Genomic DNA, 16,309 nt, shown 5'->3' with positions numbered 1-16,309 from the left:
TCCAAAATTAATTGTTGTTTTGTTACCTTTTTAAATGTCGTGATTTTGCAAGGACTGATATTGGAGTAAACCACATTCGTACAAAGTTTTGTTTTAATGACGCTAAATACTCCATTGAAACATGACAAAAAAGAAATTTTGCACTTCCATATTCATAAAACTTAAAAGTTTATACAAGCTGTCAAGCTTCATCATTGGACAATGCAGAGTCCAGCAGTGGACTGGATGGTCAGATACCCAACCTCATCTCATCTTACACTTCTATCTTTCAACATGCATTCATAGAATTCTGAAATTTTTTGAAGCCTAAATGGCTGATAGATGTTGATTTCCTTCACAACTATCCATCAGTCAGATCTGTTCCGCCCTCAATTGGAAGGGTGTGATTACAGCCATTCCAGCAGAGTGACTATGTCTTGTCAATGTTTAGGGATGATTACAAACTACAGAAATGTGACTGGACACAGGAATGGCATTAATTTCTCTGGGGTTTCTCTGAATTCTCAGTTGAGCTTAAAGCAATTATGAGAAACTGACAGAAATTCTCAATCAAAAAAATTAAAAGAATAGTAACTCTCCCTCTCGGAGGATTGCAGAAGTTTAAAACATTCTTTGCTCTTAATTCCAATAAAATATTCAAGAAGGCATTATGGAATATTAAATTCCGAAGCAAATTCAGCTACAACATCTACTTACATATACATGGGCTGCAGCTGTAAATGAGATGTTTTCTGTGGGCCCTGGTAGCCATATGAGTCAAATCCTCCAATGAAATCAACTGTTAGGGAAAAAGAAATGCCATTATATTCCAGTGGATGCATTAATTATCTAATTCCTGTTTGTGTTTAATAATAAAAAGATATTACAACAAAATTCAGGCAAGGCACAAGCAGAAGTAATCCATATCCTAACTATGATTTCTGTCTTCTTGGGTTACTCAGGTTGTAACTTGGTAGAGTGGATTGTCTGCCTGATTTTTATTCTGCAAAATATGGAATTTTCCAAAATGGGAGAATAAATGTTTCCCAGTTGAAATCCCTTTACATTTGCTTTATTTATTTTCATATTTGTGCTACTTTTAATAAAAAAGCGGAATTAATGCAAATACATTTTCAGAGTAGCTTGCAGAATTGCTTCAAGCATAAAACATATATAAAAAAAAAGCAAAGCCAAAAAACATTTTCTGTTGAGTTCCTAATTTAACATGTTCAAATACTATCAGCAAGATAACCACAACAAAGACCACATTTATTGTGATAAATATGTTTCTAGAAATATTTATGAAGCATTTTCATCTGCTTCCTGTTACGACTTAAGGAAGCCTATCAGGACTGGAAATTTTAATGTGTCCCAATGTGTGCGCTAGATATTTGCAGCAGATGTGTGCCCACAATGGTTTTGGTCAAACACCCATTGTTGCAAACTTCAATAGTGCCTGCGGCTGAAGGATGTTACGCTTTATCAAGGATGAAAGTGTGCCATCTGAGACCAAGGCCAGCTCAGATGAGCTTGGCAGTGGTAGGCATGATTGGAGCCTGACTCTGAGATAGCCTCTGCAATCAGGTAACTGGCCAAAAGGAATGAAGAATCAGGTTTGGCTATCATGTATTTGGGCAGGAGGGTGTCTTGAAAGGCTGGAGGGTGGGAAGTAAGAACAGAGGGTTGAGGGAGAGATGAATGAGTGGGAAGGGTTGTCAGGGACAATAGTTAAGTACTTGACTTATCTAGGAGGATCCCAATTTGTCATGGTGCAGCGAAGGTCTGGTTGTCTAGGGAATTATCAACAATGGTTGCTCCTGAAACAAAGTGGGTTAATTTTAACATTACATGAAAAGACATGCATAGCTGGGAAGTTACACAATTTGATCCATGTCTGATAAGGAAATCCCATGTGATGTACACTGGGGAGTGCCTGGCTGAATCTCCAGAGTGACATGAAACAACCTGGAAATGGTCATTATCACTTTTCACAAGTATATTTTCTGTTGCATAAAGCTCAAATAAGCAGCACAACTCAATATTACATCAATTACTATAACAGGAACTTTAGCAAAAAGTATCTTTGATATCAAATATTTAGGTGAACAATGCTAACATTGACGAGCTTTTATGGACAGGAAACCAGGTAAGAAAGTGCACCAATCTGTTAAATATTTCACAACATAGAAAAAAAAGGAGCAAATATGGACAACCAGGCCCCTCAAGCCTGCTCCGTCATCCAATATAGTCATGGCTGACCTGCCCCAGGCTTTGACCTCTTCTGTGCCATTTCCACATAGGCTTCAAGTTCCTAGTCTTTCAAAATTTTATCTATCACCTCTTTAAATGCCTCCCATTATCTATCCTCCATAGTTTTCTGGGATAGAATATTCCAGAGATTCACCAGCCTCTGCAAGAAATTATGCAACCTATGCATGATGGCTCCCCTTTCTCGTAATTATGTCTCCTGTTTGAGACTCTCCCATCAGAGGAAACATCTCAATGCTCAATAAACTGCTGGCAGAACTCAGTGAGTCAGACAGCATCTGTGGAGGCAAAAGGATGGTTGACATTTTGGGTCAACGCTCTGCAGGTTTCCTGATGAAGGGTCTTGACCCGAAACATTGATCATCCCTCTGCCTCCATAGATGCTGCTTCACCTGCTGACTTCTTCCAGCAGGTCACTTTTTTCTCCAGATTCTTGCATCTGCGCTCTCGTATTTCCTTTCTCAACATCTACCTTGTCGTGCTCCTCAGGATCTTATATGTTTCAGTATGATCATCGTTCATTCTTCAAATTTCCAAAGAATGCAGATCCAACCTTTTTTTTAAGCTATTTGTGGCAGGACAACCCTCTCACCCCAAGAACTAGTTTCACAAATTTCTTCTGGATTGCTTCAAATGTCAGTACAACAGAACACAAAAATAAAGACTGCCAAATGAACATACTGTTGAGCAAAAGTCAAATTATCATAAAAAAACTTATAAAAAATTAATTACATTTTAAAATATTCATGTAAGGGAATTTTATTCACATACATTAACTTTTTGGTGCCAAACAGTTCCCTAAACTGTAATTATGGCTTAAAATACCACTAAAGACTAACTTACACATCCTGAAACAAAAAAATAACTATTTACAGGATACTTAGCAGTGAGAATAGTTTGTAAATACCTGAATGTCTTGTCAATTCTCTGATTTCCTTAGACTGTGCTAAAGGCTAACAAACAATGGGTCTTGCAGAGGAAAACTGAATTGCTGCACTAGTGTGTTCATTGTAAAGAAGCTTTGAGGTTCATTGAATAATGATGGTGAATACTGACAGTTTGACTGTCATTTCTATGCAAAATCCTTAAGAGGCTTTACAAGAAATATTATGGGAGTCACTGAAAATCAAAAGATGTTGGCAGGATGTCTTGCTTGGCTAGAGAGTCTAAAGGCAAAGGTCATAGTCTCAGAACAAGAGGTCAGCCATTTAGGATGGAAATGAAGATAATTGTTTTCCTTGGAGGATTATGAATTTAGAATTCAGTGCCTTTGTGGATACTCAATCACGGAGTACCTTCAAGATAGATATCAATAGATTTTTGGACACTAAGGGAATCAAAATATATTTGAGATGAGGCTGTAAAGTGAATGTGATAAAATAGCTACAATCTTAATAAATGGCAGAACAGAAACCCTCCACATATTTCAATCTTTTGTGCCCTGTGTTCCATATTGTACATCTGTTCCTCCCCTGCATACATTTAAAAATGGCATCATTTGATTTAATTGTTATCTTAGGATTCCAAGTCATGTAAAGCTATAAGTTTTGGAAGTTCAAATTGTTAAGATGTCACAGTTTTAGAAATATACAAAGGATTTAAAAAAATCATTTATTTGGAATGTGAGCATCACTGGCGAGGCCAGCGTTTATTGCTCATCCATAATTGCTTTTGGGAAGGTCGTGGTGTGCAGCTTTCTTGAACCATGGCATTCCTGCTGGTGAAGGTGATCCGATAATGCTTCCGATGGGGAGCTCCAGAATATAGACGAAGTGACAATTTCCAAGCCGTGATGACAGACAACTTGGAGTGGAACCTGCAGGTGTTGGTGTTTCTGTCTGCCTGCTGCCCCAGTCCTTTTTGGTGAAGTTTGTGGTTGAAAGTTACCATTTGCGAAGCTGAGATGAGTCATGGCTTCTCCAATCGCACTGTAACCACCTTGCACCAGTGGTGCAGGGAACATATGCTAGGATGTACTGTTTATTGTATTTATGTATATGCTCTTGTTGAGAGTTTCCAGTCCATGGTACCCCCAGAATAATGTTGGTGTAGATTTGGTGATGGTAATGCCATTGAATACCAGTGGTAGGAGCTTAAACTTTTTCTTTTTGCATGGCACATTTGTGGTATGAATGTTACTTGCCACTTATCTGCCCAGGCCTAAACTCTGTTCTTGATCTTGCTGCAAGCAGGCATTGGTATTGGTGTATTATTGTCACTTGTACTGAGGTACAGTGAAAAACTTGTCTTGCATACCGATTGTTCAGGCCAATTCATTACACAGTGCAATTACATTGAGTTAGTACAGGGTGCATTGAGTTAGTAATAACAGTACAGAGTAAAGTGTCAGAGCTGCAGAGAAAGTGCAGTACAGGTAGACAATAAGGTGTAAGGTCACAACAAGGTAGATCGTGAGGTCAGCGTCCATCTCATTGTATAAGGGAACCATTCAATAGTCTTATTACAGTGGGATAGAAGCTGTCCTTAAGTCTGGTGGTACGTGCCCTCAGGCACCTGTATCTTCTACCCGGTGGAAGAGGAGAGAAGAGAGAATGACCCACGTGGGTGGGGTCTTTGATTATGCTGGCTGCTTCACCAAGGCAGCGAGAGGTAAAGAAAGAGCCCATGGAGGGGAGGCTGGTTCCCATGATGCGCTGGGTTGTGTCCACAACTCTCTGCAGCTTCTTGCGGTCCTGGGCAGAACAGTTGCCATACCAAGCCATGATGCATCCAGATAGGATGCTTTCTATGGTGCATCAGTAAAAATTGGTGAGAGTCAAAGGGGACAAACCAAATTTCTTTAGCCTCCTGAGGAAGTAGAGGCACTGGTGAGCTTTCTTGGTTGTGGCATCTACGTGATTTGACCAGGACAGGCTATTGGTGATGTTCATTCCCAGGAACTTGAAGCTCTCAACCTCGGCACCATTGATGTAGACTGGTGCATGTACACCTCCCCCTTTCCTGAAGTTAATGACCAGTTCTTTAGTTGTTGACATTGAGGGAAAGGTTGTTGTCATGACACCATGCCACTAAGCTCTCTATCGCCTTCTTGTACCCCGACATCATTGTTTGAGGAATGGCCTACTATGGTGGTATCATCTGCAATCTTGTAGATGGAGTTAGAGCAGAATCTGGCCACACAGTCATGAGTATATAGGGAGTACAGTAGAGGGCTGAGGATGCAGCCTTGTGGGGCACCAGTGTTGAGAATAATTGTGCTGCCTATCCTCACTGATTGCAGTCTATTGGTCAGAAAGTCAAGGATCCAGTTACATAGGGAGGTGTTGAGTCCCAGGTCTCGGAGTTTGGTGACGAGTTTACTTGGAATTATAGTATTGAAGGCAGAGCTGGAGTCAATAAACAATAGTCTAATGTAGGTGCCTTTACTGTCTGTATGCTCCAGAGCTGAGTGTAGGGCCAGGGTAATGGCATCCGCTGTAGACCTGTTTTGGCGATAGGCGAATTGCAGTGGGTCGAGATTGTCTGGGAGGCTGGAGTTGATGCGTGCCATGACCAACCTCTCAAAGCACTTTATGATGGTGGATGTCAGAGCCACTGGTCGGTAGTCATTGAGGCATGTTACCTTGCTTTCCTTCAGCCAGTGGTCTTCTTAAAACAGGTGGGAACCTGAGATTGAAGCAGGGAGAGGTTAAATATGTCTGCAAATACTTCCGCCAGCTGATCAGCACAGGATCTGAGCACACGACCAGGGACACCATCTGGGCTAGGTGCTTTCCTCGTGTTCACTCTCCGGAAGACTGATCTTACATCCTTGACGGTGAGCACAGGTTCAGTTGCATTGGAGGCTATCAGGGTGGGTGGTGACAATCCACTTCCCTTCTGTTCAAAACATGCAATAGAATGCATTAAGCTCATCAGGAAGGGATACGCTATTGTTAATTATGCAGCCCGTCTTCGTCTTGTAGCCTGTTATGGCATTTAAGCCCTGCCATAATTGTCGGCTGGTCTGGGACTCTTATTTTGAGTCAGTATTGTCTCTTGGCATTCCTGATAGCTTTCCAAAGGTCATATTTGCTTCATTTGCTGAGGAACTGCAAACTGAATTGAACATTGCACAGTCATTAGTGAACATCCATATGTCTGACTTTATGACGGACAGAAGGCATTGATGAGGATTGATGTGTCCAGGATATTGCCATGAAGAACTTTTGCAGTGATGTCCTGGGTTAGGATGATTGATCTCCAATAACCACAATGATCATTCTTTGTGTGAATTATGACTTCATCATCTGGGTATTTTAACTTCAATTTTACCAGGGTTTCTGTAATATCAATCAAATGCCACCTTTATGTCAAGGGCAGTCACTTTCATTTCACCTCTGGAATTCAGTTCTTTGGTCCATGTTTGGACCAAGGTGGGATGAAGTCTGGAGCTGAGTGGCCCTGATGAAAGTCAAACCATGCTTCATTGATCTGGTTTTGCTACATGCAGGGCTGACGAAAGGGTCTTCAACCTGAAACATTAAACCCTGTTTCCCTTTCTATAGATGCTACCTGACCTTCTGAACGTTTCCAGTATCTTTAAATTTTATTTCTGATTTCCAGCATTTGAATATTTTTCATTTTTGGTGATCTGGTGATTGGTGATCAAGTGTTATTTGATAGCTTCCATCAGTTTAATGAGGACTGAGGGTGAACAGATTATGCAGTAATTATCCAGTTTGCATTTGTTCTGCCTCTTTGACCAGGTAGTTGTCTACTCTGTAAATGCTTCGCTTTCATAGACCATACCCTCTCATCTGAGACCATCCAGACCCAACCAGTGGAAATAGTCTCTCTCTCTTTCTTGTCTGTTCTCATTAGTAACTTGAATCAAATTGCCATAAACTTCAGGGAGCGCAACCCTAAGCTGCAGAGCTTCTCCTCAAAATTTAGCCAGCTAGGGGCATTGCTAGTTCTTTGGTACAACAGGGAGACATTGACTGGTTCCATAGCCATGGTTGTAACTTGTGTTCTCAGCCATTTCTTGATATCATATGGAGTAAATTGATTTGGCTAAAGACTGGTTTCTGTGATGTTGGGTATCTCAGTTGTATTGTCCACTTTGCACCTTCTGCAGAACATAGTTGTGAATGCTTCAGCCTTGTCTTTAATACTCACATGCTGGGTCTTGCCATCATTGAGGATGGGGATGTTCTTGGAGTCTTCTCCTCCCAATAGCCATTTAATTTTCCACTTCTATTCATGACTAGGCCTGAACTACAGGGCTTTGATTTGATCCTCTGTTTGTGGGATCATTTAATTTTATCTACTATATGCTGATTTTGCCATTTAACATGCATATTATCCCATGTTGCGGCATCACCACGTTGGTATCTCAAGTTAAGTATGCCTGACACAGGTCCCAGCATCCCCTAGCTTGATAGTAATGGTAGAATGAGGGATATGCCAAGGAACCAGATTATGGTGGTGTACATTTCTTCTACTGCTGATGATCCACAGTGCCTCATGGATGCTCAGTTAAGACCTGCAGATCTGTTCTGAGTTCACCCTATTTAGCACAATTGTAGCGCTATATAAACAAATTTATTACCAGACTTTACTGACCTGAAAACAAGGGATTAAATGCTATATTATCACATACAAAGGTATTATTACACCATACATGAAGTACTGGAGAAGTGGGAATTTAGACTATGTAGGATAATAGACAACAGAAGAATTAGCATTAGGCATTAACCCATGTGCACTAAGAGACAGTAGCAGTATATATTCTGTCTCTAGTTAGTCATCAGGAGAGAGGGGATTTTTATTTAGGAGTTAAACTTTTTGCAGTAATAAAATCTGTGAGCAGCACAACAGACTTGCTGGTGGCTCTGGACAAGGAGGCACATCAATTCCATGGGCTGAATTTCGGTGGTAACAACACAGCTATGGAATGTCCTTTGCTCGAGACATGCTCATCACTATAGGGAGATGCCAGACTAAACAGCTTCTGTGTTGGTGTGTATGGAGATAACAGGGCTAGCTCAAGGGTAGCACCAGGGTCAGCTCCATACAGTCTCTAAGGTTGATGCCAGGGTAGTCAGAGGCCTAGTTAGGAGAAACCACAACATAAGGTTATGTTTCCTGGAAAGCAAAGTGGTTTGATTAAACTTTAAGCTATTAGTGGGAACTGATAAAAAGATTGAGGTTGGCAATTTGACTGGTTGGGGTGGGCAGTGGTCTCGGACTATAGGGCTATTAGACCAAGAATCTCAGGAATGAAAGAGTATGTGATGATCCCTTACTCTGATGGTCTCATGGTGGGGTCTTGCTCCTTAGGTATGTAAGGTCACAGGAGCATGGACCTCCATTCTGCAAATAGTAATTGATGCTCAGTTAATTGTTAATTCTAAATCTGAGGTTTTTCCATTAACTAGCAACATAATGCAGTTTTTAAAGTTAGGTGTCAGATCAGCCAAAATCTCACTGAATTGCAGAAAAGTCTTGAGAGGCTAAGTGGCTTCTCCAGTTCATTTGTTCCAATATTCCTTAAGGTGGGCATGGTAACCAAAAAAAAAATTTCAATTTGGTACCTAGGAGAAAAAAAAAATCAGCCTCCACTTAACCTGATTTGATTCATTTGCAACTGAATCTTTCATGGAGAAAAATTAGGAGCAAAAGTACTGTATATGATTTTTTTTGCAAAAATCATAAAATGCAAAAAATAATAATATTAATAATGGAGAAAATATGATGATTTTAATTAAACCTCCTTCAATCAGCCAAAGATTGCCAGTCTTGAATAGCAGCTGAGTGCATTATGATCTCCTCCTCCCAAAAAAAGGCTACTGTCACTAAAAGATTGAAACCTTATTGTCTAGCTGGCCCAAAACCAAACAAGCCAAATCCTACAGGAAGTGAAATTGAAATGTAAAAGCTATCAAGATTCTTCTGCCCTAACTAATTATTGCATATAACAATATGCTGTTGTCTCTCGAGAGTATTCTGCAATAGTTTCATTATTTATGAAAGCAGCAATCTATAACCAATTTTCCTCCTATGTCAAGATTGTTCTAAGCACGTGCAAAAGCTCCCAGCTGAAAATCATTGGAGGTTATTTATAAATATAAAGGAATTGTAAATTTAATCCAGCTTTTTATCTGTCTTCTATTTCCCAAACTCAGTCTAAATTTATTCTTTAAACCAAACTTAATTTTCTTGTGGTAATGGAATCAGACTCCCAGCCACATTTGATAAATTCTGTTAGAAACACCCTACTTTAGGTTCTTCGAAAATGATTCCAAGGGACCTTACATCACCAGAGATTTAACAATTGATATTAATTGTATAATGCCACTGATGTATGATAATTTATGTGGGTGAAGTATGTATTTTTGTTAACTACCGCTGAAATCTGTCCAAAATCACAAGTTGCAAATCTATTTCCAGCCGGATAATCTTCAAAAATAATAGATATTTGGTGGGGGATGACAGAAGTTATTGAATTCTATAATTGCTATAATTTTGACAGAAGAATTGAAAAAGCTCAGACAAATGGTGTTAAAATAGACATAATGATTTTTGGGTGTTTATATGGCATGCTTGTTGAACTAACTGGTGAGTGGGAGTTCTTCCATGCAATCGTAATAAAAGCCCTGTGGTGAATATAGCTTGAGACTGCCTTTTTCTGAACATATGTATAGTATATCATGCTTTATTTCCACACAGCCAAGAGTACTGCACTATGTCAAGATTCTGTGCTGTACTAATAATTGGAGTGGTGTGTTGGGGATGATGTGCACTCTCAGTAATTGGTGCAGAATACAAATTAAATAATTGGATTTTTACCAAATGAGAATAGGTTTGAAATTTTACATTATTCTTTCCCAAGCATTATGAAACTGAGAGAAAAAAATAGAATTTTAATGAAGTTAAACGTCAGTTTTATTTATTGGTTGATCTCATGTGGTATTGCACATGGGGTGCTTGGGGTACTTGGAATATTTGATTGATGTTGGATGGATCCTCTTTTGTTGCTTAACCATGAGAAATCATGAGAAGCTCCAATGGTTTTGATGCTTCATCTTCATTAACCTATTACAGTTGAGCTTTCCACAAGTTTTCCAACATTAAAGGGTAAATCATTAATGAGTGAGATGGGATTTCCACTGTATCCCATAAGAGGACAAAAGAAGGCACAACTTTTAAAGTGAGTATATCTGATTACTATTGCTACACTATCATGTCACATTAAATATCTGCAAGGTACTGAGATGTTGAAACTGAGTGTTGTGTAAGGACATTCTATTTCCCTCCACTGAAAGGATAATGTCCAAACACTGTGCACTTTTGAATATAGTCACAAAATTAAAACTCAGCTTGCCATAGAGATCCTGTGGCAGACTGGAAAAGACATCTCAAAGCTGGTCAATTGTATTATGCTTGCCCTCGGGTCATAGCTTGAATACTCCAAAACATTTACTGATCTTCTGCTTTCAACCAATGTAGGAGTTATTATTTATTATTACTCCACTTTTAAGTACAACTTGTATGATCATTTATCTTCCATGCCATCTCAAGCAGTCTCATTCTTTATAACCCTAACCCCCAATAACCATTGGGACAATTATTTAACATTAGTACATGTTGATTGCAAACATGCTCCCCAACTAACACACCATACAGGGTACTTTAATGCATGCTTATTTTTTCATGACATGTTGAACTACTGTTTAAGTTACATTACCATTTAATATGAAATATTCATTAATGACTAATGAACATCCTAATGTAAAGTGAATTGGAATAGGGAACTTGCTCTCGTCCTTTATTTCAATAAGAAATTAGGATAGATTATTAGTAACATAATAAAGCTGATCTAATTTATAAATGTACAAATCTATAGTTCTTGACTAGGTTTTCAGCATCTTTGCCATTTGAAGTACTTACAGCTGTCTTCCTCCTCAGCAACAATTTTGATAACGTAACAGGCATAGATAAACCCAAGAAGCTGGAAAAGAAACAAAATATCCATTACCCACAATGGTCACAACTAAACAAAAGAAAAATGAAGCAGTTACACAATTACATAACGATGTAACTGCTCCCAGGAAAGCCACTTGTTTAGCTTGGAATGCTACAGTAATGAGTGAAAAATAATTAGCATTTATAAGCAATGAAAAGCCAGATATGCATCTGGGTAAACATGTGCTCAAGACACTGTCTCCTTAGAAGCCTTAGAAACAAAAGTAAAGTTGTTGTTAGACTTCTCATCCTCCCTTCCTCTCTTGGAGGACGCATTTCAATTTGAAAAGGCTACTTCCTTGTATCATTACGCAGGCAATACTCAGTATTCCGTGGCCCATATGACATATCAATGCTTCACCAATGGCTATTGGCACTTAATATAGAGAAATCCATCCTTATTTGAAGATGATCCACTCGGGAGTGTCCAGATTATGGTCTGAGACATGGTAATCCAGAACTCAATGTAGGGAATTTGGTTCTATAAATATTCATTTCAATTCACCTGCTTTGCTTTTTAAATAATGTAGGTCTGTAAGCTTGGAAAAGACTGTCTCAGTTACTTTTCATCATTGGTGGAGGAATCCTAAATCAGGAGACTGAGATAAATTTGCGTCAATAGTTTACAAATTAATGGGCCCATTGTTTCACTTTAAAACAGTTCACCAAAACAACAATATCTTGGAGTGGTTCCTGGACTGTCAAGAGCAATTTTTATTGTCATTGCTAATAACAGTTCTGTGGTCCTCCAGGAGTCCAGTTTGGCAGATGCATAATGAGGTGCAGTCAGGATTCTAGAGTATCTAGTCATAGAGTCATATCACATGGAAACAGGCTGTTCAGCCCAACTGGTCCATGCTGACTGTAGAAACCAAGGATTGCAGATGGTGGAATCTAGATGAAAAACACTATGATGCTGGAGGAACTCAGCAGGCCAGGCAGCATCCGTGGAGAAAAGCAGGCGGTCAATGTTTCTAAGCGCAAACTGGAGGAACAGCACCTTATTTTCTGTTTTGGAACCTTGCAGCCTAATGGCATGAACATTGAATTCTCCCACTTAAGTAATCCCCATCCCCCTTCCCCACAACTCCACCCCATCAAGCTTCTGCTCTTCTTCCCTTCCCTAGCCTCTTTCTTTTTTTTACCCTTATTTCCTTTCCCTCCTTACCTTTGGCCCATCCCCCAGTGGATCTGCTCTCCCCTCCTCCTGCTTATCACTATCTCTTACCAGCATCTACCTATCAGCATGTGCCCACCCTGCCTCCCCTCTTTTGTCCACCTATCACTGCTCTGTTTTTCCCTCCTATATATTGGGTTTCCCCTTTTCCTATCTTTAGTCCTGAAGAAGGGTCCTGACCCGAAGCGTTGACCACCTGCTTTTCTCCACAGATGCTGCCTGGTCTGCTGAGTTCCTTCAGCGTCATAGTGTTTTTCATGCATTCTGACTGTGTTGCTCAGTGAGCTAGTCCAATCTGCCAGTGTTTGCCCATAGCCCTCTAAACCCCTCCTATCCATGTAGTTATCTAGATAGCTTTATAAATGTTGCTCATGTAGCTGCCTCAACCACTATTTCTGGCAGCTCATTCCAAATATGCACCACCCTTTGCGTGAAGAAGCTGCCCCTGATGTCCCTTTTAAATCTCTCATCCCTGATCTTAAACCTATGCCCTCTTGTTTTTAGCACCCCCTCCCTGGGAAAAAGACTGTGGTTTCACCCTGTCTATGCCCCTCATGTTCTTATATACTTCTGTCAGGTCACCTCTCAATCTCTTACATTCTAGGGAATAAAGTCCTAGTCCATACAACCTCTCCTTGTAACTCAGGTCCCCCCCCCTCCAAGTCCAGGCAACATCTGCACTCTTTCTAGTTTTTAACATTGCTCCTATAACAGGGTGACCAAAACCATGCACAATACTCCAAGTGCGGTCTCACCAACATCTTATAACTGCAACACATCTTCACAACTCCTATACTCAATGCCCTGACTGCTGAAGGCCAGCGTGCCGAATGCCTTCTTCACCACCCTATCTACCTGTGACACCACTTTCAGCAAACTATGCACTTGCATTCCTAGCTCCTTCTGTTCCCTAACACTCCCTAGGGCCCTACCATTCATTGTACTAACCTGGTTTGATCTCCCAAAATGCAATACCTTACATTTATCTGGATTGAAAGACAATTGCCAATCTTCAGCCCACATACTTAGCTGATCAAGATCTCCCTGTAATTTTTCATAACCCTCTACACTATCTATAACACCACCTACTTTAGTATCCATAAGCTTACTAACCATGCCTTGTACATTCACATCCAAATAGTTTATATGAATTACAAGCAACAAATGTCCCAGCACAGACTCCTGGGGCGCACCACTAGACACAGACCTCCAGTCTGAGAAACAATCCTCGACCATCAACCTCTGCTTCCTACAACTGAGCCAATTATGAATCCAATCCGCTATCTCCCCCAGATCCCATGCGATCTAATTTTCCAAACTAGCCTGTCATAAGGGACCTTGTCAAAGGCCTTGTGAAAGTCCATATAGACAACATCCATTGCCCCACGCTCATCTATCCTCTAGGTTGCCTCCTCAAAGAACTCCAAGAGATTTGACAGACATGACTTCCCATGCACAAAGCTATGCTGACTGTTCTAAATCAGACCTTTTCTCTCGAAATGTTAGTAGATCCTGTCCCTCAGAATCCCCTCCAGCAATTTACCCACCACTGATGTCAGACTCACTGCCCTGTAGCTTCCTGGCTTGTTTTTGCTACCCTTATTAAACAACAGTACCACATTAGCCACTCTCCAGTGCTCCAGAACCTCACCTGTGGCCAGAAATTAAGCAAAAATCTCTGCAAGGGCCTCCATAATTTCTTCTCTAGCTTCCCACAATGTCTGAGGATGCACTAGGTCAGTCTCTGCTGATTTATCCACCTTAATGCACTTCAAGGTCTCCAGTACCACCTCCCTGCTAATTCCAAGACAACACCACTCATTTCCCCCATTTCCTTAGCTTCCATTGTTTTATCCACAGTAAAAACCAAAGAGAAATGTTCATTAAAAATTTCACCCATTTCCTTTGGTTCCACATACAGACAACCATGCCAATCTCTAAGTGGACCTACTCTCTCCCTAGCCACACTTTTACTCTTAATATACGTATAGAATCTCTTGGGATTTTGCCTTACCTTGCCTGCCACTTCCTTCTCATATCCTCTTTTTGCCCTCCTAACTTCTCTCTTAAGTGCACTCCTAATGCAAAAGCTCAGCAGGAGGTTTCCAGGTGGAATTATTCCAAGGTCCTCTTATGTAGCAAAGAGTTAAGGAAAAACATTGAGGCTCCAGGACAGAAGAAATGCCAGTTGCATGAAAACTTTTGCAAACTCTCATGGAAGATACCTTTTGTGAATATACTGTAACAACCTTCCATTCCATGAACAATTCTGTGCCTTCCCCTCCACTGACTATTCATAGAGGTCTGCTTGGCCAAACTATAAAATAAAACTCTGAATGGATGCAGGATGCCTCTCTTGCTTTCCATCTCCTCTCCTAATCTGCCCAGTGCAGCATCTAAAACTGTAAGCTTTCTCGTTTCTTGGTGGGCCAATTTCCCTTGTCAACCCTATGCTAATCAATAGGCACTTCCATTTTACAGATGCAAGCTGGTTTTGAGCTACATTTAACTAATCCCTTACAATATTGTCCATTCTAGTCCATAGAGAAAGGCTAATCAGTCCATCAAGTCAAAGTTGGCTCCCAAGAGAGGAATCTCATGAATCCTATACTCTCTTTCCTTATTTCCCTGCAGCTTAGTCCACCAACTCTCATTTATATGCTTGCCACTTACCTAAACAAGCAGTAACTTACAATAGCCAATCAACCTCCCAGCGTACCTTTGGGATGTAGGAGGAAACTGGAGAACTGAGCAGAAACCTACATAATGATAAGGAAAAGACCAGAGGTCAAGATCAAACCTGGTCCTTGGAGATGGGAAGCAATGGCACCAATCTTACATTTGCTTTGATGTTAACATCAATTCACAAACAATCGGGGTGAAAGTTGGTAATCTCAAAGCAGACATGAATATTACAATGCCTGATTAAACTTCTCTATATAGAATTAATTGCTGAAGTTTACACCAAATGTACCATTTGTTTTGGGTGGGGGTGTGGGAAGAGATAAAAATGCACAACTTGCAGTAAACTGTTATGGTTTAGAGCTCTGTGGAGCTGAATGCAGTATTTAACAACTATATGTGGGTTCAATAAAGCAATTGCAATGAGTTAGAATTTTATCTACATATAGTTTATCTGCATATAATACCATGAACTTTTGTTAAGCATAATGGTTTATTTCTTATTATTTGAATAACACTGGCACAACTTTGCCAGTGTTTTTCCATGCCCACCTAATATTTAGATTCAATGATAAACTTTACAGCATCTTGTGACCCAATACTAATAGTTATTACTACTTTTCATCCACAGGAATTCACTTGGAATTTGCAATCTTGGTTAGTTGGATCTTGTCTGATATGTCAATCTGTTTAATATCTAGTATCAGATAAGTATAAACTTTCTCCCAAAAATATTAGGAAGAACTCAAAATCTGTTCTCCAGCCAGGAGTTCATCCTGCGCTCTGGTTACTGTCTGACACTAAACAGATGATTTGACCTGAATTGAGCTTTTGATCATATATCCTTTCCACCATCAAGATCATCTTTGTACTATCATTCCGCTCCACCCATCTTAGTTCATTTACTGCTGAAACTACCATGCATGCTTTAGTAGCTCCAAACTTGCCCATTCCTGCCTTGTCATTCATTCTTTTTATAAATTTCATCTCATCCCTGACCCTGCTTCCCAGATCCCACCCTTTAACAGGTCTTGTTTGCCTATCATTCCTACTCTTGACCTATGTTGTACGTTCTCAAGCAAAACAACAAAATTAAAATTCTCATCACTGTGTTCAAATACTTCTATGGTCTTATCCCTCAGTGTTTTTCTTGATCCATATTTTGAGTTGGTTTACTAACTGCGACACCCAGTACAGAATACATCAAAAGTCTTGTGGATTTCCATACCAGAT

General features: G+C 40.1%; 1 protein-coding gene across 3 annotated transcripts in view; it reads right to left on the bottom strand.

Moving 5' to 3' along the window:
* nkain2 (sodium/potassium transporting ATPase interacting 2) overlaps nucleotides 1–16,309 on the bottom strand; it is a 375,717-nt gene that overhangs the window by 19,490 nt on the left and 339,918 nt on the right. For all 3 annotated transcript variants that reach the window (XM_052025318.1, XM_052025317.1, XM_052025319.1), the window contains 2 exons: nucleotides 11,143–11,203; nucleotides 697–778 (listed from right to left, as the gene is read on the bottom strand). In XM_052025318.1, coding sequence (XP_051881278.1) covers nucleotides 697–778; nucleotides 11,143–11,203 — 143 coding nt within the window. The remainder of the gene's footprint in view (nucleotides 1–696; nucleotides 779–11,142; nucleotides 11,204–16,309) is intronic.

This window comes from Pristis pectinata, chromosome 10 (genome assembly GCF_009764475.1).
Source record: "Pristis pectinata isolate sPriPec2 chromosome 10, sPriPec2.1.pri, whole genome shotgun sequence".
Classification (NCBI taxonomy): domain Eukaryota; kingdom Metazoa; phylum Chordata; class Chondrichthyes; order Rhinopristiformes; family Pristidae; genus Pristis; species Pristis pectinata.
Note: the sequence above shows the minus strand (reverse complement) of the source record. Positions and strands in the feature narration are given on the sequence as shown.